Source organism: Cydia pomonella, chromosome 9 (genome assembly GCF_033807575.1).
Source record: "Cydia pomonella isolate Wapato2018A chromosome 9, ilCydPomo1, whole genome shotgun sequence".
In the NCBI taxonomy this organism is placed as follows: Eukaryota; Metazoa; Arthropoda; class Insecta; order Lepidoptera; family Tortricidae; genus Cydia; species Cydia pomonella.
Genome location: NC_084711.1, coordinates 8,241,586 through 8,267,136, shown reverse-complemented (window position 1 = coordinate 8,267,136; position 25,551 = coordinate 8,241,586). Strand labels below are relative to the sequence as shown.

The 25,551-nt window shown below is 38.3% G+C and overlaps 1 protein-coding gene across 3 annotated transcripts; it reads left to right on the top strand.

Moving 5' to 3' along the window:
• LOC133521248 (mucin-5AC) lies at positions 1-24,560 on the top strand. Of its 3 annotated transcripts, none has more exons than XM_061856097.1 (10): positions 1-4,763; positions 4,857-5,043; positions 5,358-5,561; positions 6,212-6,280; positions 7,961-8,092; positions 9,531-9,731; positions 11,825-11,965; positions 12,689-13,402; positions 13,984-15,239; positions 16,170-24,560. In XM_061856097.1, exons 2-10 carry the CDS (start codon positions 4,894-4,896, stop codon positions 16,795-16,797), a joined length of 3,495 nt encoding a protein of 1,164 aa, XP_061712081.1. In that variant the 5' UTR covers positions 1-4,763; positions 4,857-4,893; the 3' UTR covers positions 16,798-24,560. The 3 variants fall into 3 exon arrangements, with proteins under 3 accessions (XP_061712081.1, XP_061712082.1, XP_061712080.1); XM_061856098.1 differs by having other exon boundaries at positions 9,525-9,731; positions 13,984-15,107; XM_061856096.1 differs by having other exon boundaries at positions 9,525-9,731.
• Positions 24,561-25,551: the final 991 nt, after the last annotated feature.

Genomic DNA, 25,551 nt, shown 5'->3' with positions numbered 1-25,551 from the left:
CAAGCCCGTATTGAATGATGGACTGTATGCTGGCGAAATAACAGCTGCGGACTGCCTGAAGTGGGAGGGCGGTCGTTAGCCTGCTAAGGGCGAAATAGGCCCTTCCCAATTTGCCGCACAGGGAATCAATATGGCTCTGCCATGTTAGGCTTTGGTCTATGTGGAAGCCCAAAAAGCACGTACTTTTAACCTGGTCTATGGTGCCGCCGGTGAGGCCTACATGCAATGGACGGCGCTTACGTCCAGACAAATAAAACTGGATGAAATGTGTTTTGGTTAGGTTTAGTATGAGGCCGTTTTGTTCGAACCAATTCGACAGTTGTCCAGCTACTACGTTTAGCTTCAATTCTAGTTGATCTATGTTTGGGGCGGTTACAATTGCCGCAACGTCGTCCGCGTACATGTAGACCTCGCCTCCACTGACTGCTCTAGGTAGGTCATTAAGCAGAATGGAGAATACCACATTTGACAGGGACGATCCCTGGGGGACGCCGATGGCGGCCGGCAGCCCGTGTGAATTCAAAGTGCCTCTTTGTCCAGTTACATACTTACTACGTCCTTTTATGCATTAAATCTGACCTGGTAGACTGTAGTGATGGAACTTCGAACTCAGCAACTCATGGTCGACCACGTCGAAGGCTTTCGAGAGGTCACAGAAAATAATTCCGACCTCAAGCTTGCGTTTTCGCGCCTCAAGCACACGGCGCACCACCTCACGCGCTATCATTGCGGTTGATCGTCGCGGTCTGTATATGCATACTGGCGTCCAATAAAAGATGCTCAGAAAACGTTGTTGCGTATATTCTGTCCTTCACGGGTGCACGCGTATGGCCCGTCTATAGAAATTACTAAGTCTATGATATATATCTCGTCATGGAGATATAAAGTTGAGCAAACTGTAACATTTTTATCATAGTAAATTGAACCTTATCGCCGAGTCAGAAACGTGTTCTTACCAGACTAGAGAAAACGGTCCACTTGAGATAGCAAAGGTGGGTCGCTGTGTCTCACTCGCATATGTTGCCAATGTTAAAAACATACCATTGTGGTAGTATTTTTATCAATACACTACAGAAATTAAATTCTTTCTTATACTATTTTAGACCTATATTCAGAGTGCGGTTCTTAAATCTTTCAAGTCATTTGTAAATAATTATAATGTCAATAGTATTAACTGATTAAACAAAGCGTGTGCATAACAAAAAAAACATTAATTTTAATATGGTAGACATTGTAGAAACTTTGAATATTAAATGGTATCCCCAACTTGATGACATATTTCTAAATATGTGAATGGTGGGGCTCAGTATTTGCGAAATATTTAAAAAAAATGGGTAAAAATGTTGTGTCACAGGTTGTAGAAGTGAAAATTTTGCTGATTGTGGTATATCTTTTCACAGGTGAAACACAATCATTCGATTTTACGATAAAAATACAAGACGAGAATTGTCAATCTCATTAGGGTGACCATGATGTCGGCACGATGTGAATCAGTTTTACACAATTTTTATTACGTACTTAAGTATGTTTATTTAAATAGGTACGTCTTTATTTCGGCATAAATAATTGCCTACATAGGAAATATTACGTGGAACTCTGGGTAAGGGGCGCCAATACCACAATCCATCACAATCTGAGGGTCTACCGCGAAACAAGAAAATCGAAATTCCATTATCTAACCTCTCTATCACTCTTGCGTATTCAAGCGATGAAGAGGCAGATAACCGAATTTCAACTTTCGCGTTTTCCGTTCACGATAGGCCCCTTGTAAACAAACCGCCGTGATGCATTAATGTCATATTTTATTATCTGTGAAAACTCATCAAAAACAGTTTAAGGCACAATATGTATAAGTTACTCTATAGCCCCCTCCAGACTATGCGCGTGAATCGCGGCGCGACTTCGCGGAGCGAACATACCGCGACGTTGACGTAGACTCTACACTCGCACAACTTCACGGCGATTTCGCAGTTTGGTTCGCGGCAAGATGGCGCCGAAGAGTTAGCTGATCGGATTTAGTTTGCGGCAAGGCACTGATTCAAACTGGGAACTGTCAAATTGATTTTTGGTTGATCAAGTTCGCTCCCAATAACCAAGTAGCCGCCATAGAAGATTAACCGACTCGTGAGCGAATCGCGGCGCGAAGCGATTGCGAGGATTTGTTAGACCTGTACTCCAAAAGCATAAAATTGTTGTAGTAATTCACCGAATCGCATTTCACCTCGATCTCATATTTAATTTTCGCATTGTGTCTCAATAGTTTTTTTTTCTAGTGGCTTTAAGTTTTAGTCGCATTTCACCTCGACCGTACATTTAAACATCGCGTTGTGACTCAATCGTTTATTACTTTAGTCGCATTTCACCTCGATATTGTATTGGCGACGTGATTCAACGCAACGTCAACGTCACATAGATAAAATTTTAATGAGTTTGATAGCACTTGAGGCTTAATCCTACAAGTACAAAACGTGTTTAAAAAAACACTTAATTTTAGTGCAAGCATCAAATTAACGTATCAAGTTAAATAGAGTCCCAAACAAACGTCGATCGCGGCGAAATGCCTCTTCGGTAACATACTACACGAAAAAATAACATACTACAAATTAATTATACTAATGTCAAAGGCTACGGGAAAAAGTGCGTCAAGTAAAAAAATCCAGTGATATCTTTTTCATTCAAGGTGAAATGCGATTCGGTGAATTACTACAACAATTTTATGCTTTTGGGGTACAGGTCTAACAAATCATTGCGAGTGTGTAGTCTTGCGCTTCGCGTTTCCTTTGACGCGGGCCAAATACCGACAAAAAACGGGGAATAAGGCACGAAGGCGTGAACAATCTCCGAAATCGACGCGAGGGTCATCCGCACTCGCGTTCGCGGCTTCGCGCCTCGATTCGCTCACGAGTGTGGAGAGCCCTTATGGTTTATGAAAGGTGCTAGTGCTGCACTCTGGCGGCGGAACATTCCAGTAATACTCCCTTTTGAAATCCAAGATTCTTAAACATTCCATACTTACGTTTATACATTATATTTTATTTCTGAAACGGTTTTAAACTATTCATATATACGTACTCGATTCGCTATAGGTTGGGCACACAATTCCGTCAGTAGAAAAAGGTGGCAAATTTGAAAACTTTAGTTTCAATCACAGATCTACGATTGATGAGTCAATGACGCTTACGCTTAAAGATAGTTAAAGTGTGCAAAACGGAAGCAGACTAGAAAATACAACACTTAAATCGACCGGGATATAAACCGTGATTACTTTTTATATTGTTTTGATTGAGCTCCCGATATTTCGACGCTTCGTGTTACATGCATCTTGTTCACGGGTAACTGGAGATAGTGGGTGGGTGTCAAAGTTGTGTAGACCGCGCTTGGTCTACCCTCATTCGTGCGCGTCGCTGCGTTCGCTTTCAACGTTACCACTGGTCGCGTCCTCACTTGTTAGTCTATCTAACACCGCACTCACAGTGTCACTACGAGTGTTTGATTCGAATATCAATGGTTTTTTTACACAAACAAATCACAGGATTCCAAACATTAGACAATTTGAACCCATCTTCACGATTGAAATTTCTGTATTTATGAATTTCAATGGCTTCTCTTACCAATCTTGGTATATAGTGGCCTTCTGTCGAAATGACCTTCGGAAGTTCGGACTATGCAACTCGATCCAGTGATTTGTACCCGACTCAAGGAGATGCTTAGCAATAGCTGACTTGCGAATGTCATTGTTCTTGACCGCAGCGATGTGTGACACTCAGTCTATAGGAAACCGACTCACACAGACCGCTATTTCACACCATCATTCCAGACATTTAAACTCGGTTGTGGCATCACTGACCAATTGAGCACACGCTCTGTGTGACCCGCTACATCTAAATCAAGAGCTGATCCACGTTCAGAGAGTCCTGAGGAATGAGGATGAATGGTTACCGAGTTACGACCGCGAAACGGAATAGCGATTAATTGAAGCTTCGATATCGTTACTCAAAATTAACATAATAGAAATGCTAATGTATAATGAATACTTAATTATTTAATAGAATAACTCAGTTATGGCAGAAAACATATTTTAGTTGGTTTTGGCCGTTGTGCCATGGATTTCCACCGTTGATTATTGTATTATCAAACTCACAAAATCATACTGGTTGATAATAATAATATATAAAGTTGTGTTACAATGGTTATCTGCTCATTTTAGGTAGTTGAAATGCTTTCAAGTAAATTCAAAATTGTAAAAAATGCCGATAGTTTATCGATATAGCCACAACTTTTAGTTACTCATTGTTAATCGTACATAAAAATGTTGCTGTGCGTGGGTGTGGCTACGGTGACAGCTGGCATAGACACCATCTTTTGTGTCAATGTGATGCAAACAGCAAATGTTTTATTCTTCTTGTTACGGAACATGTACCACTTATGGCATTTATTTCACAAACAAAAGTGATTTTTTTATTGTTAATCAAATGTGCACGTTTTAAACAATTTTCTTATCTTATTCCCACTCATTTTGAATGATATACGAGAAATATACTAGACGAGGTGCAGTGAAGTACGTAGTACGTAAATTAATGCATAGATAAGAAATAAAAAATATCAGTACCGTTATTGAACTGTAATTTTGTACCAGAATTTTCATTACGGTACAAGTAAACTCGTACATTGTCATATTGATATCCGCTTCACTACGAACGATTGATTGATATTTTTGAAGATGGAGCAAGCAAAGTGGAGTGCCGTATATTATTCATTAAAGCGTAATTGTTTTTATTTTATTTGTATTAAACGATAAAATTACGTTTGCTTATAAATTAAACCCATAATGTTATGATACAAACTCCTTATTGCAGATAAATTGTAAAGAGTTGTGTTAAATTTACATACGAAATGGTGGTTCAAAAGAATTGGAATAATACTGAAACAACCGCGTCTGCTTCTGAAAGCCAGACTCAAAATACAGCCACTGTTTCATGGAGTTTCCAAGCTCCTACTAAAACGTTGACTGTTCGTCCAAACACTACATGCACCATGCAAACGGTAAGCCATGTTTTGAGTTTTAAAAATCTCGTTAGAATTCGTCGTTATGACGGTAAAATTACTGCAAAGATGTGATAAAATTAATAAATAGTGTAGTTCTACACTTATCAATAAAATTGCATTGTGTTCAAACAAAAAAGAATGTTGTTTTGTTTCTATCAAGTACCTATGTTATATTTATTCAGACTATAAAAATTGCTTTTTAATAATTTTATTGGCATTAGAAAGCTTACAACTGCTACACATACAAAAAGACAATAAAATATATTCTCAATGCAGTTATGCAGTTGTCAAATATCTAGATTCTTTTGCAGAAACAGCCAATCACAAGGCAAATAGCCATTAACACACTAGCAGCAATGCATAGACGGTTCAGCCTGCCTGGCCCAGTGCAGCCACATTCCAGGCCTATTGCCGAGTTCCGCGCCAGCGCCAACAAGTCTTTGGACATGCTGCGACAGACCATACAGTCAGCGGTGACTAGGGAAATTGATCAAGTGATAAAAAAGTATTTGGAAGTAAGTTATTCAATTATGAGTTTACTATTTACACTCTACCTAATTGTCTCTGACATTTCGATGCAGGTTATCCACAACCACAACCCGTGTGACCTGCATCGCAATGTCGGCAATCGGCAATAACAAAATGAATTCAAGATAGACCCTGTGTTTAAAATGATTTGAAAACGCAACAGTTTTAAATGTTATACCCAATTGTAATCACAAAACAATTAACCATTTGTGCTAAAAGTGCTGTCACAGGAAAATTAGACAATTTAAAAATAACTTGAAATGGGTTTTAGTCTGTTAAATCCCAGATTGTGCTATACAAATTTGTACCATGTGTATAAGATTGGGAGGACTAAAGTACCGATTGAAGTAAAATATCTTTTTAATGAGTTTATAACCAGATTAAAACTAAACATGTTTTTAAGAACAGTATTCAGTACAGCAACCATACGCACAAGGCAATTTCGTCGCTCGAGCACATCGCATATTTATATATTTTTTTCTCTGGATCACCTACTGCATATTCTAATTTTCAGCTAGTCTGTTACCTCCATGCAAGTGTCTTTGTGTATGTTTCTGTACATGTATTGTAAACTGAGTGAGTTGTGCAATAGAGTATTGTATTTAAATGAGTAAAGTTTTTATTGTTTGTGTTTCAGAAATTCTTTGTACCTGCAGTAAATAATATTAGGCTGAACTTGGGAGATGAGTCCGTTAGTGAAGATCAGGTTAGTGATTAGTTATTAATGAAATAAATAAACTTTTTAGTATTAGTACTTTTTAGAGTTAAGAGGAAGGGGGACATTCGGTTCTCCATATAAACATACTGCCATTGTCCTGAACATTTTTGATGCATGTTTAAGTGAATAGATAGATCATACAACAATAACGCAAAGTTCATTTTGAAAAGTCCATACTATCTGATAAACTTTTTGCCACACTAACTTGCTAGTAATCACAGAATAAATATTACCCTTTTTTATCTAAAAAAAATCCTGCTTTTATATTACATAAAATATAAAATAAATTCTTACTTGTAGCAGCATTGCATTGTGTAGCAGTACCTACTGGCATATACTGCGGCTAGTATATGGTGTGTAATTAAATGAGCTTTTACTGCTAATGTTATCATTTATTACATTATTACCAATACTGATAACATAGATTGAATATCAGTCTATTCAAACGGAGAAAGAATTCTAGTTTTCTATTGACTTTTTATTCCTCTAGGCAAACAGAAGTGTGTGATTAGAATATGTTATAAGGTGTATTGTGTGTATTGGCACATCTTTCAGGAAATCGATTTTGACAAAATTTATAGAAAGATTATTCTGGTACCCTCTGTTTGTGTTTGGGGCATAAGTCAAATTCCACATTTACAGAGTATTTATTTTTTAAAGACAGATCTTCCAATAGGTAATATATATATATTCGAAGGAACTTTTACAAACGGTTGATGGGGATAATTTTGAGAATAAAACTAGTTAGCAGTTGTAATTTATATTTTGGCAATATGTCCCTGTAACATGCAAGGCACTATGGTAAGTATTGCTACTGACTGCGTCTTCCTCCCCTCCAACCAGAGCTGGGCACCGTTAATCAAAATTTTAACTTCGTTAATCGTTTATTCGTTAAATAAAAAGTTATCTTCGTTAAACGTTAAAAAGTTAATCTTCAAAAGTTTTAACGGAAGTTAAAATTAATCGTTAACTCGAAATGTAAATATACGCAATAGGAAAAAAAACTAGTAGAAATAATCATAAATTTTGATTTTTATTAAAGACTACGGTCTCGAATAGTTAATAAGTTATTATATTGGTCTCGCTCGCACCCGTGCATCTTATATGGCAAGTGCTCAGGTTGCTGCGATCTCCTTATTCATAAACGTCTACTAAAGTTGACAAGCTGCTAATAATCGTTCGTCCCTTTCCGACGTATTGGTATTTAACGGACTTAGGAAACGGTAGTTAACAAGTCCGTTACAGGTTTTTAAAGTTAACTTAAAAGTTAATCCGTAACTCGAAAACTTAAATTCGTTAATTAACGATTAACGGATTAAAGGACTTCTGCCCAGCTATGCCTCCAACTATCCTAATTTCGAATTTACCCTAATGCACCTATCAATCCGGCAATTCGTTGGTCCGGTACATCCAGTATTTCGGCACTAGAATAGAGGTTCAAGTGATCTTCGCTTAAACACACATCGCCTTATCTTTAAAAGTGGCTAAAACCAGATTATGGTTGAATTTTATTTGAACTTATTATTTTAGTATAGTTTATATTTATACGATATAAGTATAAAATCTACGAGTATTTTCCTGCAATCCGAATGTTCCACTAATCCTGCTCTCTTGTATTAGTGCTGGATTGACGAGATTGTACTGTATTGGTATTTCGTAACTTGTCAGGTGCGAGCCATTTGTCGAGCCATGCTGGATGCCACGCGCCTGCTGTACACCACGCCCGCGAAACCGGCGCCGTCCCCGTCCGAAAACAGTGATGACTCCAACAGTGCAGACAGCAAAATTAAACAAACCACTGTAAGTATATTTGTTGGAATTTGTGGAAATCGGACTGGTTTTTCAATTAGGCTTAGTTTACCCTCTGTTGTCGTGTTGGAATGTCAAATTACACTCGCGACGAAAATAGGTACTTGGAATTAGGATACTAAGTCGATTCCGGGAGCCCGACAAAATGAAGATGATGTTTTGTTGAAATTTCATTTTCACTAAAATCTCAATAAAAATTGTATTGTGTGAGCCATAATATACCTGAGAAAACATTAGTTGTTTATATATTTAATTATTATACTAAATAAAAAATAATTATTATGATTATTATAATAATTATTAATTATAATAATTATTATAATTATTTGACTAGTGTATTAATTATAAATTTGTATTAGGTATTTAATTATTATGTATTAAAAATGCAAGGATTATAAATTAAAAATATATCACGTGGTTTATTATTATATTATTTAACACAAATCAAGCTTTATTGAGCTTAGAGCTTGACAAGAATGTGATTGTCAATCCAAATAAATCGAATTTCAATTTTTTTAGGGTTCCGTACCTCGAAAGGAAAAAACGGAAGCCTTATAGGATCACTTTGTTGTCCGTCCGTCCGTCTGTCTGTCTATCTGTCACGAACCTTTTTCTCAGGAACGCGTGGAGGTATCAAGCTGGAATTTATATGACTAGACCCCTATCGGAGGTCCAAATGGTACCTGTTGATTTCGAGCCATTCTTAGGGATGGGTAAAAATTATTTTGAAATACTTGCTACATGTCGATAATTATAGCTATATGTAGATAATTTTTCTTTGCCATAATGATAGTCTAAGACTTTAATTAAACATGTTATTAAATAATCAATATGAGTAGGACATATGTTGTGGATTTTCTCTTTTGAAAAATTGCGAAAACTGTAAATATTTAGTTACAGTTTTCGCAATTTTTGTATTTAAGTCCGACTCGCACTTGGCCGGTTTTTTCAGAGTTAGGGCCACAATTTAAGTGATAACAATAGTTCGCCCATTTTATTGCAACTGCTTAGATCAAGGGTTGGCAAACTTTTGTGACGAACAGCCTACCGCAGTAGAAATGACCAGTTGCAAAAATTGTTTTCCCTTCTCATGCTCGTATAGCTGACATTTAAGTCGCGTGTAAGTGGCATAAAATTGCTTATTATGCTCTAAAGCATAAAATTGAATCATCTAGTACGACCCTTATTAACTTAGCAATAGCCCTGCCGGCGCGCCCTACCGGCCCGAGTACGATATTGGATATTTTACTCACAACTGAAGTGAAAATAAATCGTTGTGTTATTTTACATACATATACAACTAGCCCTAGTTGTATTATTTTAAGTGTCAATTTTTTTAGGTAACTTGAAAAGCCAGTATTGTATGTACCTCCTAATAGAGGTTGGCAAGCCATTGTGTTAGATCATAATTTAAAAAAATTAGTTGCAGAGTCCCTCGCATACCAAACGTAAGGAGCCAGAGTCAGAATTCGACGCATGTTTCAAACGACGGAAGATAAAACAAGAAGAGACTTCAGACAGCGGGTCTTCATCGCCCCTACCGCTGTCGACCTACAGGGACCCTGAGAAATGGAACCCCAACAGGCTGACGCAAGAAACGCTGTTTATTATGGGGTCTCACGCTCACAAGGTAACGTGATTTCGTGTTTTGCTAGTTAGTTAGTGCTTCTGGGCATTTTCCGCAAATCGACAATCATTGTGCCTATTTTGTGGGAAACGAGGTAGCGCTACTCTAACCACCCCAGCTCCTTCACGAAGCCTAGCAATGTTTTCAGGTTGCAAACTGCCTCATTTTAGTATGCACCGAGTCCCTAGGTATTTGCTCCTGTATACCTCTACCTGTTTGCAGTCTCGTCAGTCGTGATTTGCTAATTACTGATGTTAAAACGTAGCCTTGTATGCGCTAATAGTTAAAAACAACTAATGGGACACGAAGAGACCCTATTTTACTGTATCAAATCTAACATATCTATATTACCTATATCGAAATAGATGTACAATTGTACAGTCGCCATCAGATATCTCGCAGCGGCCAAGATGCTCACAAATATCTGAACACGCCTCTAATGCCAAGGCACAGTGCCTAGGCGTTACTCGACCCCACATCTTTGGATTGCCGGTCCAATGCGCAACGCAACAAATTGAACCGCCAATCCAAAGATGTGGGTTCGAGTCCCACGTTGACCAGAGTTGATCATTGTTGATTTTTTCATTGTGATTGACATCTGTATATACAATTTATAGATTGTAATGTGGTACGTTCCACAATAAAAAAGGAAAAATAAGTATTTACATTTAAATTATGAGGAAAATCTGAAAATGATGAGCAGGATAAGGCGTAGGGCTTGGCGTTAGAGCACTACGAAGGACTGTGGCCCTACCAAGTCGGTTCCCATTCGTGAGGTTCATTTACAAGGTTACAAGGTATACATATACATACTTAGTCTTCTGTTCAGTGGCAATTTCTTAATTTTATAAATTGTAAGGAAAATCTTGAAAGCATAATTATTACAACACTAAACAGCACCATCTAGCGTCCGATTGGTAGATTAAACAAAACTCTTATTAGGTATGGAGTGCTGGTCCACAGTATGCATTTATTATCCCATCGAATCTACCTACTCAATTAGTGCTGGCTAACAAGAGTTCTCCATTTCAAGATGCTACTCAAACTGGGCGAAGCACCACTTTAAGATCCAATTTATTGAGAGTCGGAAGCCTTTGTTAATGTTTAATATACTTATTGATATTCGAGTGGAAACAATTTGTTTGTTATCTCTGCTTTTTTGCTTAAAGTAAATAACACATTCACTGCCAGACAAAAAACGGCGCACTACCCCAGAAACCGGTGGTCTATAGTTGCGTACAAAACAACCCGCCCAGCGGGTTGCCCGGCATATGAACAAAGTTCACGAGCGCCTACCAGGTGGGTTCCCGGGAGTGAATGCGTAACTAGAGCGCTCGAGTTGTAAAATGTATAGCTATAAGTATGTAGATGTACGCATAGGCTAAGTACCGTTGGCTGCGTCCAACGGCCGACCGATCAATTGATTACAGGACTTCTATAAGCGAGCACGTTTGGTTGTCTTCCTGGCTCGTAACCTCCTCACCAACACTGGCGACGACGGGTCGCACACCGCGTGCACAAACATTGGTGAATGTTAAATAAAATAACCATCGACGCTCACTACGTTCAACCATGAAGTACATGAATGGTCGACTTACAAAGACCGACCTCCAAACCAACTAGTGTAAGGCATAAAAAACCGTAAATAGATGTATAGTTTAGCCGTTTGGCACACGCATACTAGAGTTCAAAACAAAATATTTGACCCGCAGTTCCTAAAAAAATTTCCCGTAGGGGGAGAGTGCTGAGTCATTATTTTTTTGTATAGGAAAATTTTGTTTTTCAGAAACCTATCATGTGTGGTGTCATATGAAAGGGCTTTTTGAGGCCATTCTAAAAATGCACCTACCGTATGTTTGTGGCTGGTTTAATGCAAAAAAACGGTAATTCTCCAAACATTCCACTTATTGGCGCTAATTATCAACACAAATATTTATCTGAATATTCTACCTACTTTGACAGCGAATTCTTTCAAAGAGTAGTGATGTTATATGAAGATAATAAAGTAGTAGTAAGCTCAACTCATAATTCACCGTACTTGTACGCGATCGATCGACTCAGTACCACAGTGAAGGTGAAGCTTGTATTTGTTTCAGGTTTTAGGGTTGGGTAACTGCCGTGGTAGGCTTTACACCCGCCACGCGGGCTTGCTGCGCTACCCGGCGGACAGCTCCGACAAGGAGTGGATCGCCAGCCACAATCTGGTCAACGCCGTCGGCGGCAAAACCTATATTATGGTAAGGCAACAATTTTCACTATTGCTATTGGCTATGTGCGAAGTTGATGGTGGGGGAAATTCTAGCGACACCAACGCACGACGTGGTGAACACAGCTGCCAACTGTCAAATAAGCAATATGTCCCACACCCACTAAGGCGGCGTCACAGTGCGAATAGGTAATCTGTCCAAAACGAATTGTGAGTGGGACTCGCCCACCGGTCATCGCTCATTTGTTATAGCGGCAACAGAAATACCTGTAAAGGTCCTGTAGTAATTACTAGCCGCCCCTTTCTCAGCACCATCATATAACCTGTCGCTCCTAATATCTGGCCGCCCTGGGCCCGGGTCTACGGGGGCTTAGGGCACATCCACCACTGAGAACGGGGCGGCGCGAGTCTCGCGATCTGTTGAAAATGCTGCAGCTCTGTACACGGCTTTTGAAACAAACATTTTCACTTGTGTTGACAATAGTTAAAGCTTGAGTGCATCAAAGTAATTATCTCATTACAGTACGACTAGCATATCTTGACACAAGTTGCGCGACTTCATACGTCATACATTCTTGACATAATATATGGAGCGATTCCGCCAATCGCGGCAAAATGTCATGACATGGAAAGACATGCAGGTTATATTCTATGCATCTTATTATCAAATAGTTATTCTGTCTTACCTGAAATGACTTGTTGAGCGATTTCCAAAATTATTGTCAAATAAAACCATGTAAATTTGTTGTCATAGGTACTCGAAGACATAGAAGAACTAGCGAACAGCGATGCCTACCGCCACAACTCTTTACCAATGCTCGGCGAACTAACTGGCTTCAAAGTGCCACCATTCATGCTCAGAAAAATAAAAGCATACGTAATGAAACGGGCCCTCAGTGGAGACATTAGTAATCCAGACAGTCCTCAACCCTCCACCAGCAATGATGATCCCAAGTTTAAATCAGAAGTGAAACTAGAACCAGATCAAGACACATACGACTCTTTCGATGCATCACGCTACACCGATAACACTAGAGACTTCGCCGACGTACCAACTAACAAAGATGACACCGATTTGACTGATATCAAAGTAGAAGACATTGAAGATATCAAAGTTGACGGAATCAAAGTTGAAGATCTAGACGAAATGAAAGTAGACGGGATTAAGGTGGAAGATTTGGATGTGGATATCAAAGTCGAAAACATTGATGATATCGACGGAATAAATGTAGAGGATATGAAACTGGAGAAAGAAGATTTTGCTCTGTGCAAACAAGATGATGATCAGAATCATTTGGTTGATGGTCTCCTGGAGTCTGATATTGAGTTTCTCAGCAGAAATCTGGGTAATATTGAGAGTGACGCGGACGCCAGGAAAACTATTGAGAAGTTGACGGGAGCCAATCCGGATACTATCACTCTTGTGGGAGACGAGTTTGACTTGGGGCCCACCTTGAATACCAGCAACGTAAGTTTGTTTAATTGTTTTAATACTTCTTAATTCTAGTTTTTTTACCGATAATTATGTCAAATTTTTTCACTATTTGTGTTTTGTTGTGTTGTCTAAACTAAATATAGTTTTCGGTGACAGTAAACGAACCTTAAATAGATTCTTTTAAGAACTTTAATATGCAATTGAGCTTTTTGAGCTTGTCAAACACCAACCAAAATCAAATTCGCCCGCTCTTATTATAGTGACCATTTCCGAATTCATCCGAAAATAATTTTCTATCGTGATGAAAAACGTTTTAGAAATCCACTGTGAATTTCTATTGCTAATCGAGTCTATAGGAAATTTTTCCACGCAATCACTGAAGTACAAAACCTCATTAAATTAGTAAACAATTTATGAAATTAGTACTGTTTTTTTAACGTCACTACATGTATATCATACAGTGTAGTGGGTGTATACCACTGGGGCAGAGGAGTAGGTAGGTCATTAAGTAGTGGTTTACAATAGCTACTGCCCTTCGCGGTACTGTGTGGTCGATCGTGAAATTCTGGGATGACCTACGCTGCCTACATTTAAGAATTCTTGTATTCCCGCAGTATTCTAGCAACCAAACGAAATGCATCACCGTGGCGTCGACAACCAGCGGCATGATCCACAGCGTGCCCGTGGCGCACATCCAGGCGCCGCGCATCACGGGCTCCACCGTGCACTACTACACCAGCGTGCCGCAGCGGACCGTGCACCATCTGCCCGCCGTCACCATCCAGGGCCTGCCGCAGTCGCAGGTGCTTCGCGGGTCAGTATACCATCGTCAGTATACCATCACGGGCTCCACCGTGCACTACTACACCAGCGTGCCGCAGCGCACCGTGCACCATCTGCCCGCCGTCACCATCCAGGGCCTGCCGCAGTCGCAGGTGCTTCGCGGGTCAGTATACCATCGTCAGTATACCATCACGGGCTCCACCGTGCACTACTACACCAGCGTGCCGCAGCGCACCGTGCACCATCTGCCCGCCGTCACCATCCAGGGCCTGCCGCAGTCGCAGGTGCTTCGCGGGTCAGTATACCATCGTCAGTATACCATCACGGGCTCCACCGTGCACTACTACACCAGCGTGCCGCAGCGCACCGTGCACCATCTGCCCGCCGTCACCATCCAGGGCCTGCCGCAGTCGCAGGTGCTTCGCGGGTCAGTATACCATCGTCAGTATACCATCACGGGCTCCACCGTGCACTACTACACCAGCGTGCCGCAGCGCACCGTGCACCATCTGCCCGCCGTCACCATCCAGGGCCTGCCGCAGTCGCAGGTGCTTCGCGGGTCAGTATACCATCGTCAGTATACCATCACGGGCTCCACCGTGCACTACTACACCAGCGTGCCGCAGCGCACCGTGCACCATCTGCCCGCCGTCACCATCCAGGGCCTGCCGCAGTCGCAGGTGCTTCGCGGGTCAGTATACCATCGTCAGTATACCATCACGGGCTCCACCGTGCACTACTACACCAGCGTGCCGCAGCGCACCGTGCACCATCTGCCCGCCGTCACCATCCAGGGCCTGCCGCAGTCGCAGGTGCTTCGCGGGTCAGTATACCATCGTCAGTATACCATCACGGGCTCCACCGTGCACTACTACACCAGCGTGCCGCAGCGCACCGTGCACCATCTGCCCGCCGTCACCATCCAGGGCCTGCCGCAGTCGCAGGTGCTTCGCGGGTCAGTATACCATCGTCAGTATACCATCACGGGCTCCACCGTGCACTACTACACCAGCGTGCCGCAGCGCACCGTGCACCATCTGCCCGCCGTCACCATCCAGGGCCTGCCGCAGTCGCAGGTGCTCCGCGGGTCAGTATACCATCAGGATTTCATGTAGATTTGCATTCACATTTACAATGTAAGACTATCACACGACATTACATACCATTACCCACCCTAATCTTCATACCTTTACTAATCGAACTCTATCGCGGAGAATAAAATATGGGGGCACGTGACGTCTATGGCAAACGATTCATTGCAATGTCTGAGTGAATAAAATTTAAATTAGACACTTAAGGTGGCTGTATAAACCAATATGGAACTGGGACAAGAATTCATGATTCCTAAGTAACGATGTAAGCATAGCTAAGTAGTGCCTATTGTACACGATGTAAGTAAATTGAGTGTACTCTGAAGATCCAGCGAACCCCTTTTCACTCTATTGAGGTAATTTTCATCTGTGTCGCCCTTAAATTATGCAGTGCATTACAAACACACGTATACGTAACGTACGCGCTTAGGCGTCATTCATTTATTAACGTAAAACGATTTAGGGGTCGCTCGTGTATTATTTTTTCCTTTAGATTCTTACGTAATAAATATTAAAGAGCGGTAGGGGGTCGACCTATTCTTTTTTTTTCTTACATGAGGGCGCATATCACACTGCTCCGCACTTCGGAACGACGTTCGATACTGCGATTTTTAAGTTTGTATTATAGAATTTCGATTTGTATGCAAAAACCGCATAGTGTAACGCATTCGCTCTGCTTCTCCGTGCGGAGGTGGGAATCGCACGACGATTCGTGCAGAGTATATCACACCGAGCTCCATGGTACTGTACGGATTTTTGGACGTAGACGCGATTAGTCGCGCATCGCAACTTCGGACAAAGATACGGAGAAAACCGCACCATCGTGCAGTCGTCGCCGCACGCGAATCCGCATTTCGAAACGACATCCGACGGCAGTGTGATATGCGCCTCAATTTCTTTCACCTAATCTTTACTTTTCATTTCAGAATCCCGATCAACACAAAAACCGGCACATTCAGCACCGTAATGTCCCAAGGCACCGCCAGCGCTATCATCGGCTTCGGAACTCGAACTACTAACGCTACTCCAGTCCAGTATGTCAACGTCTCCTCCAAATCATTCCCCACTGGTAACATCTTACATAACGCCATCGTTTCTCGTAACATTCTCAACCGCACAGCGGTCACCTCCGCTATGTCATTCACCGTTAACACAGTCAAACAGGCAGTGCAAACTACTCCTAAAATAAGCACCGTAGTAACAGCGAGCTCTGGAGACTTTGATAATATTTCCACTACTAAAGACATGATCGACAACGCGTGTAACTCTTCGGTCATGCTCAAGAAAGTTCTCACTCTGGGAAGTGCCGGCGCCGCTAAATCTTTCATGATGCATAACACACAAAAGGTGCTGTCTACGGGTTTCGCTAACGGGTCTACCCCGCCGCCTAACGTGACCATCGTAAGCTCGGGCAGCACGATTTTAAGCAACGCCATCATTAATCCTACTTCGAACATAACGAGTCCCACGTCAGGCACTTTGAGCGCCACTCACGCGACCCTGTCCGCTTTGCTGGCGTCGAATGCCGAGAACGCCCAAGGAAACAAGAATTAAAATTAGCTTAGATTTCAACATTCCCAAGTAATTAATCATTCTCGAATTCATGATCTCAAAATGTAGTTATTAAGGTAACTATTTATTAATACATTTCCTATTTCACTAAGTATTGCTTAACATTCTCGTGGCGTAAAAACGAGACATAATGGTTTCAAAATTACAAAGCTATTTCAAAATATTATGAACCGTAATGTAGAGTAATTTTAAATGTATCATGGTCTAAATTATATTGATTGAATAATTCGGTAAACCACTTCACTTAGTACGAGTGAACACTTGTAATTCGAGACATGTTTAATTGGCTTTATATTCATTTAACTACCTCTTAAGTTACCTGACCGCTTAGTTGTGTAATACTGAAGTCTATTATTATTATTAAGCTAAATCGGAAAATGGTGAGCTATAATTAAGTGCTAAGTCAAAGGATAAATCCTGGGACCCATTTCTCGAACGGTATTAGACTAATATAAGCCCACGCTAGAACTGTCAAGTAAAAAAACTAATAATATTATACAAATACCGTTCGAAAAATGAGCCCCTGATGGTTTGAAAGAATTTTGATGGAAATATTAATAAGCAGGGGTCGTACAAAAAGTGCGGATGACGTCAAACCACTTATAGGATGTTTTCAAATAGTATTTTTGATTTTCATAAACAATTATCACTTATCATTTATCAACCTCTTTATTAAACGATATCGCCACTTGAAATGAGTAAGTACGTTTTTGACTGACACATTGTCAATCAGATGAACAATAAATTGACTTCGTTATTGTTTAGCTATTGTATCTTCAGGATTATATTTAGTTAAAATTTATATTTACTAATGTATAAGAAAACGCTCTAAAATGTCATCTTTACTCGAATATTGTGGCAATCCCACAGACTTGTTCTAACTAATTTCAAATAATTATACCGTATGGTAACAAGTTTCGTGAAATTTATTTTATTCACTACATCACCCTACCACCTGTATTATTAATTCCATGGATTTATTTACGATTATTTTGTTACTTCATTAATACTACTTTGTTACTACATGTCACACGGAAGTTTAAATACAAACTCAAACATACAGGGTGTGCAAGATTACGTCATTTTTACGTCATCCGCACTTTTTGTCCGACCCCTGTTAATAAGATTGGTGATGAAAATTATTATTACGGTACTCTTTGACTTTAGGACTGGATTATAACTTTCTATCGTCTGGCTAAATGAAGGTTGTGTTTATTATGATATGTGCCAAGTTAGAGTACAAATAACTGTAAATCAGTATTATTTATATGTGATACTTTTTCATTGTATTTTAGGACAACAATGTTTTAAATAGGTTGTAAGCTGGCGTTTATTTACATGTGAATAGAATGTGTAGAACTTTTGGGTTAGTGTTAGTAAATGTTTCGTATCATTTCAATACTTTGTTCATAAATGTTGACTACTTAGTCGACGCCAAAAGAAAATGCACACTAAATTTTATCACTGATTTTAGCGGAACTAGTTAAATGTTAGAACGTTGAAATGGTTTTGTATATTCCTTTTAATTGTCTGACTGAATCTCATTTCCTTATAAAAATAAGTGTCGTTAACCAAAAAATATCTTCTACTATTTGCTTTAATCATATTACAAATGAAGAAGACTGCTTCGTTTTGCTTTTATGCGGCTTTTTATTAGATTGTTAATTGTTTTATATTGTATTATTATATTTAAGTTGTATGGCTGTAGTGTTTATTTTTTATAATACCAAAAGACTAGGCTTTCTCAGCCATGCTTTTATTTGTGGCAATGCTTAATAATAATGTAAGCTTTATTTTTTGTATTCTTTTCGTTGCAATATTCATTGTTTTTACGAATGGTCGTTACTAGCTATTGTATTTGTATTGTAAAATGCTTAATATTTGTGAGCTTTAATTTTTAATTTTATTGTATTTTATGCTTTTAGTTGCAATATCATTGTTGTTACGAACGATCGTTACTGATATTTTGGAGCGTAGCGACCATTAGCTTGATGCTTGCGTGCAATTTAAGACAATATTTTACAATTGTTGTATTTATTTTAGACATGCTTTGCGTCTTAAACTAAGTTGTCACTGATTAATATAAATAAGTTGGCTGTGTTTATAATATTAAGCTTTAATCTTATTGTTGTATTTTATTTAAGGGATAAGTTGATGTCGCGATGACGCATGTAGTTTTTCATTATAATTAAAGCTAAGACGACTTTCACGAGATAGGAGGCATTACATGGGAAACAATACATACAGAAATATTTTTGTAAACAAGATTTTCGTCCATTCGCGCATGTATAGCAATCTGCATTTTGTAAAACAGAACAGTAGTTTCAATGAGAATATTTTTCTATCGGCCTGTTTTTTCGAAACTTGATGATTTTTTACATTTAATTAGCGAAGAGTAGTAACATACCTTATCATTGTGTTTCTTAAAAAAAGGGTAATTTATATTACGAATTAAAAACACAAATGTATTGTTGACATATTTCCTGTGGCTGAGAATTTTTCCATTTGTCCTTTAGATTTGTAATATTTAAATGTTGGTGGTCAGGACCGTTTTAGCCTAGTTAGTACCGACCCTGCCTGCAAAGCTGATTGCCATCACTAGGTTCCAATCCCTGCGGCGGTAGAAAATTTGCAATATGTCCCATTCATATTTTCGGAGTGCCTATTTGGAAGTCAAATTCCACATTTTAATCCTCCCTAAGTGTTGAGGGTCTTCGGGATTGCAGAACGGCAGTGCTGAGCTCGGTCGCTAGAATTCAACGTCTTGAGTATTCTAAAGGCTTTGTGGAAAGGCATTTCGACAAAATATATTAAAACCCCTGTGTCACGTGTTTTAAGTCGAAAATAGCTCGACATGTTTCGCTTCATAACCAGGAGCTCCATCAGGAGCACGCGTTGATGGACCGATGCAATTTTCAATTATGATGTTTGCAGAATTTTCGACTTTTAAAACGTTACTGACTTGTTTTACAATATTTAATATGTCCGAGACTCGCTGAAGTTTTGTTATTAAAATTGTATTTCGGCATTATTTACAAGTGTGATGTGTGTACGGTACGAAACGTGTTTGCTTCGCCTACACTTTTACGGGACCTTAATCTTCTGCGGGTCAGTTTCTCGATGTAGTTAAAAGGTTTCCGTAACGTGTCAGAAGTACCACAGTACATTTTTTGATCATTCAGTTGCTCAATAGTATTATTTAATCACAAAACATATTTTATTCATGATTATAAACAATGCTATCGACAATTGAGACGATTACTGTAGTGCGACTAATTTCATCTAGTGATGCGGGGTTATCACCTGACGACCTCAAACCATATAGATCGAAGGAAACGTGAGGCCGCTGGTATATCTAATACTAGATTACGAAGTCGACGTTTTATAAAATAAGTTCCTTTTATCATTATTTTAACGTTAATTGGCGAAACGGAAGCTACATGCGTATTGTTCAGAGACCTGCAAGTCACGTTCGTTTAAGTCCAATTTACTTGAATGAATTATGCCTACACGTCAGCGCGGAAAAGTTGTGAGGTTATCGGTCTATCAAATATTATGAAACTTGTGTACGAAAGATAATTTGGTAATTACTGTCGTAAATTAATTAGTGGTGGCGCCAATTTTTGCAATAAGTATAAACGAATCATGCGCTACTTTATGATGCAATTAAAGACCGCGAGGATGAGAAGGTTTAAAAATAAATAAAAGGCTTATTTTCAAGATAGATAGATATACTACAAAATTAATGCCATGCTTTTAAAAAACATCCAAGAGTTTATATGCAGATTGGATTTACTTTGAGCTTCATAGACAAGACAAAAAGAAAAGGCGAATCTAATTAGTAGGTAAGCAGGTGGGCTAAATGTTATTGATTTTTATCAAATATACATAAGTTGCAGGCGCGAGGGGATTTGCGCCCGGAGTAGAATATTAGCTTGAATTTTAATGACTCTTTTGTTCCGCGAATCCGACCTATTCCGTATTTAGAATTAGCTACTGGGGCATCGATCAGAGCGTCCACTATTCGTTTCTCTGTGACCTGGGTTAAAGTTAGTCTCCTCGGATGCGGCACGGTAGTAGTTACAGATCTGGCCAGGTATTTCCTTAGCTAGGCGAACTATCGGCTATGGCATACTTCCCATTAGTTAATACGGATTTTTAGCTAATGCTTATACTGGTTTAGCTCGAGCGAATGACCGGAGCCCGACTAAAATAACAACCCTGCTCCCCCGAAGAGGGGGAGGCGATCCTATTTTCAGAATAACTACGATCAATTTTTCCGAAAATACCGCGCCTGCATTGCTGCATCTGCGATATCATTCGGAGTTGTCTTTTCGTTTGAGATAATACTCGGCACAAATCCTTTTAAAGGGGCCTGTCAGTTGTTCGGAACTGTCAACTTTTTGTTCTTACTGACAGGCTGATACCGTCCGGCGGACTGTTAATCAGTGGGCCCCTTAAGTCGTCGTATGACAGAATACCGACCGTCGCTGCGCTTGTGAATTCTGACATGTCTCCGATTTTTATAAACCGAATCCTTGAACACTACACATACTTAAGGTTATCTTTTCTCAAAAATTTAAAGATCACAATACGCCAGCGCTAGAACTAAATAGCGCAGTAGAACTAAGTGGTAAAAAGAATTCCAGAAAAGAAATAGTAGGATTAAAAAAAAATCAAAATATAGGCAAATTACTCGTCTTACGTTTACTCGTCTTGATATTGAGCAATTTCTGATTATTTATTAAGAAATACGTGCATAACAAACTACAAAGCAAAAATAGAAGTAAGATGGCACGGTGGAGATATGCCTGTCACACAACCACAGTCGTGTATAAACATGAAACTGTCAACGTCATTTTAAATTCGGAATGAGGTTAAAAACTCAGTTTTTGTTTTTAAAGCGAAACTTATAAACCTAGAATATATTATGCTGAAGCGATCGACATCAAAATCGAAGTGATTTGTTAAGATGATTTGTTAAGATTTAGTTAGTGCTAAACGTTTTCTCCTGAAATGGAATTTCATAGGAAAATGAGAGTTATTTCCTTAGATTTAAAAAGCAATTCTTCCCATTTAATATATACGGGACGTGATACTTAAATACGGAAACAGTCCCGTATGTACGGGACGAATGACAACCCTACCTATATAAATGAGTGATGATTAGTCTGGCTACTGAAATATTACACACATTTTTGGCGGGGAATTCAAAAAATCTTGGTCTGGTCACACTTTGTGTAGTAGGAATTATAGTTTTGATACTAGAAAATATTTTTGATTTTCTGAGCACACGTAAGGTGCCTAAGGAAATGAGTTAAATATACGTTGACGTGCACTATGTAAAGTACAAAGACATATGTATAGACATGTTTCGCCAAGATATTCATTTATATCAAATTACTACTGACCAGTCACTCCACAGATTTCTTCTAAATATTGGTTTTCACTGTTTTCAGTAACTCGTTACGTTCCAATGTTTTGATTTTATTGATATTTTCCAGAACTTCTAGTTTATCCGTTTCTTTACACACTTGTCCTATTCATGAGATTCAGGTATTAAGAAATTCACGTACTTAATCAAAGTTGTAGGCAAATGTTAGAACTAGTACTTAAAGTATCAAAATATTAATAGAGCACCAACCTACTAAATTGTTTACGACTTGTAAATATTGCAGTTTTTCGTTATACAACGCTTCACGTCGACTTCGCACATTGTAATTATATTAACGAGGTTAAATAATAGTTTGCGGACCTCACTCGGTAAAGTCATTATTAATATTATTTAAAATAAACTGAAATAAACCCGTTATAAACCGCGAACAATTTTAATGAATGACATAAATTGACAACAGACTTTTAATTTTTTTTTAAATCATAGACAATTGGTGATACAACAAGGAAATATCTGTCAACAATATTTGGTTAGTCAGACTATAGCTCAGTGTTCTTCACTCCAAAAACTAAAATAGATTTTTTATCTATTGCACCGCCTTTAGATTCTAGATCTACTTTTACGTGATTTCATTGATACCTCCATACCATTTTTACAAGCTTTTATTTAACTTGCCCTGTTAATACCTGTTTGTTGGTTGGTTAGGGTTGGTCAAATCTTGAAAGCTAAACTTGACCCATTTTCCGATATGATTGATTCCATTTTTCTGATTGAGCTGAAAAATTGCATACATATATTATGGTACCATCGAGCTAATCTAATGATGGAGACAGGAGTTGGCCATAGGTACTTAGCGATGAAACAACGCAATCTAATTGTGTTAGGGGTTTTAAAATTGTCTCAATGTTTATTGGTTGCCTGTGGTAAGAAAAGTACAGTCAGCGATAAAGGCTTTTGCCAAAAACTTATTACGTATGGTTTAATTCGTTTCATTCGCCTCCAAACTTCGATAATGAAAATCGTGTTAAACCTCGCAAGTGATGGCAGTCATCGAATAAACTTACTTAGTCGCATGGATCCGGCTGAAGAATAAACTTTTATATATTATGGTTTTTTTTTTTACAAATGAACAAATATTCACTATATTTATGTATTCCAATTGTCTGTTCCTATGTAGCCACAAACAGTACAGAAAATGTGTTAATGCTTTGCTACTTTAATCAGGATGGTTGTTAAATAACTTGACGTAATTTTCTGTGATATAGGTATTCATACAATTGTTTATCTGTTCAAGTGTTTGATAAACGCACGTGTGCTAACTGGGGGCACGTTCTAGGGATTTGATGTCGATAAATATATTTATACATACACGTGCTCACTGAAAATTCCTGGAATAAAGAGGTTCGTATTATGTTTGATATCGAGCCTCTTATTCGAATCGAGTGGCGATAAATTAAAACACGACCGAAGGGAGTGTTTTAAATCGACACGTGTTGCGAATTATCTATTCGCACATGTATCGTACAACGTTTTACAGTACATATGGCCCTTTAAATGTTCGACACAGTAACATAATATGCAAATTTTCGCACTAGTGCGGTAAAGTAGCACCATATGTACTGTAAAGATAATAAAAGTATACCGATGTATTTGATTTCAATAAAAATAATTATAGTATGAAATCCATTTTAAAATAAAAACAATAATACACGATTTAATTTATATATTGTTTTTATTTTAAAATGAAGAGTTGATATTTATTTATGTTGAATAACATATAAATGTTCACGGTAATATCAATATAATTTTATGTCGATAATTTTTTTTGACAGTCAGAGCAAGATAAGTTCCCCCGACAGTTCAAGTGTTATTTTAATCGTCAAAAACTTCTATAAAAATCAGGACGTTTGCACTTGCACGGGCTGGGCTATCAATATCGCTGCCAATTTATCTTGGTCTGACTGTACATATTAGTGTCCTGAGTTAGCACACTTAAGTTGATAACGTTGCACTAATAGTACGATAGGTAAGTTTGTTTCTAAATGCATTTGTGTCTAAATGTAGAACTTCGACCATATTTTTCAATCGTTTTATTTATAACAAGGCATTTCAATAAATTATTACATGATTCATTTTATTACTAAATAAATAGTTGTAGGTTATTATGGCTGTGTAAATGATTAGAATCATATATTGATGTTGTTAATGATTCCTATCTTATCTAATACTACTAGACGATATTATTACTACTTAAGGCATTCTCTAATTGCAATGTGTTGTATTAGTGGAATATGTGTGTAATGTTGAATGTGTCTAAACGTTAGACTTCTAGTAAATTTATTTTAACCACTACATTGTTTATTATAACTATTGTTGTCACATTTATCCCGCATATCTAATAGGTTAGTTATCTGATGAGTATATCTTAAAAAGTTAACAATTACGCATTGGAAAATCGCCCTTCTATGCAAATATGTATTTATGACTCCTTTAAAGTGACGTGCTTATTTTAAATTACTTAACAGTATTTTAAGTGTTTTTACTTTTTGTTTACTGTAAGAAATAATTGGACTATTAATTTACGTTCGAATACAAGGTACAAGTAGGTGGTGTGATCACATTGTTTAATCCTTCGATGTCTCAACAAGTCGAATTAAGAGGGATCCACACAAAAAGAGAAAACGTTTTTTCACTAAACATTTTCCATTCTCCATGATTTTTAGAGACCTATTATTATTATTATTAATCATTTATTTCAAATAACAAGGATTCATAATACATTGGTTAGTAACAAAATAGTTCAGGACCTATAAACCTCGAATATATTATGCTGAAGTGAAGCGATCGACATCAAAATCTTTGATTTCATTTTAAGATTAAGTTAGTCGAAACTGTTTTCTCCCGAAATGGAATTTCATAGAAAAAGTACTGGTATTCAGTTAGGATTACAAAGCTATTTTTCCTTCTTAAAGAACCCGACTGCGGCTTGTCTTCGCAAGCAATTTAAATATTGTCTATGTCTCCAACATCAAAGAAGAATCTGTAAACCTTATACCTACATTGTAATCTTCCAAAGTGTAGGCTGTAGGCCGTGCTTATTAAGACGTACCAGTTTCTATGCCATACGTGATGACGAATTTTCGTGATTAACCACACATACCTACAGGAAACATGACGGTTATTCACTTTTTCAAGTGTTTTTTTAATTATTTTATGGCTTTAAATATCCCATACCTCTAAACTTTTGACCCCACTCGTCAACGTACAATACGACACAATATGTGACGTACGTATCGTGTCAGTATCTTATTATATGAAAATTTGGCATAAAATCATAATGC

Excerpts from the sequence above, each read along its gene's own strand:
- LOC133521248 (XM_061856096.1), top strand. The coding sequence starts at position 4,894 with ATGGTGGTTCAAAAGAATTGGAATAATACTGAAACAACCGCGTCTGCT. Across the intron at positions 9,732-11,824 it reads TGGGGTCTCACGCTCACAAG|GTTTTAGGGTTGGGTAACTG; the intron begins GTAACGTGATTT and ends TATTTGTTTCAG. Across the intron at positions 13,403-13,983 it reads CCACCTTGAATACCAGCAAC|TATTCTAGCAACCAAACGAA; the intron begins GTAAGTTTGTTT and ends GTATTCCCGCAG.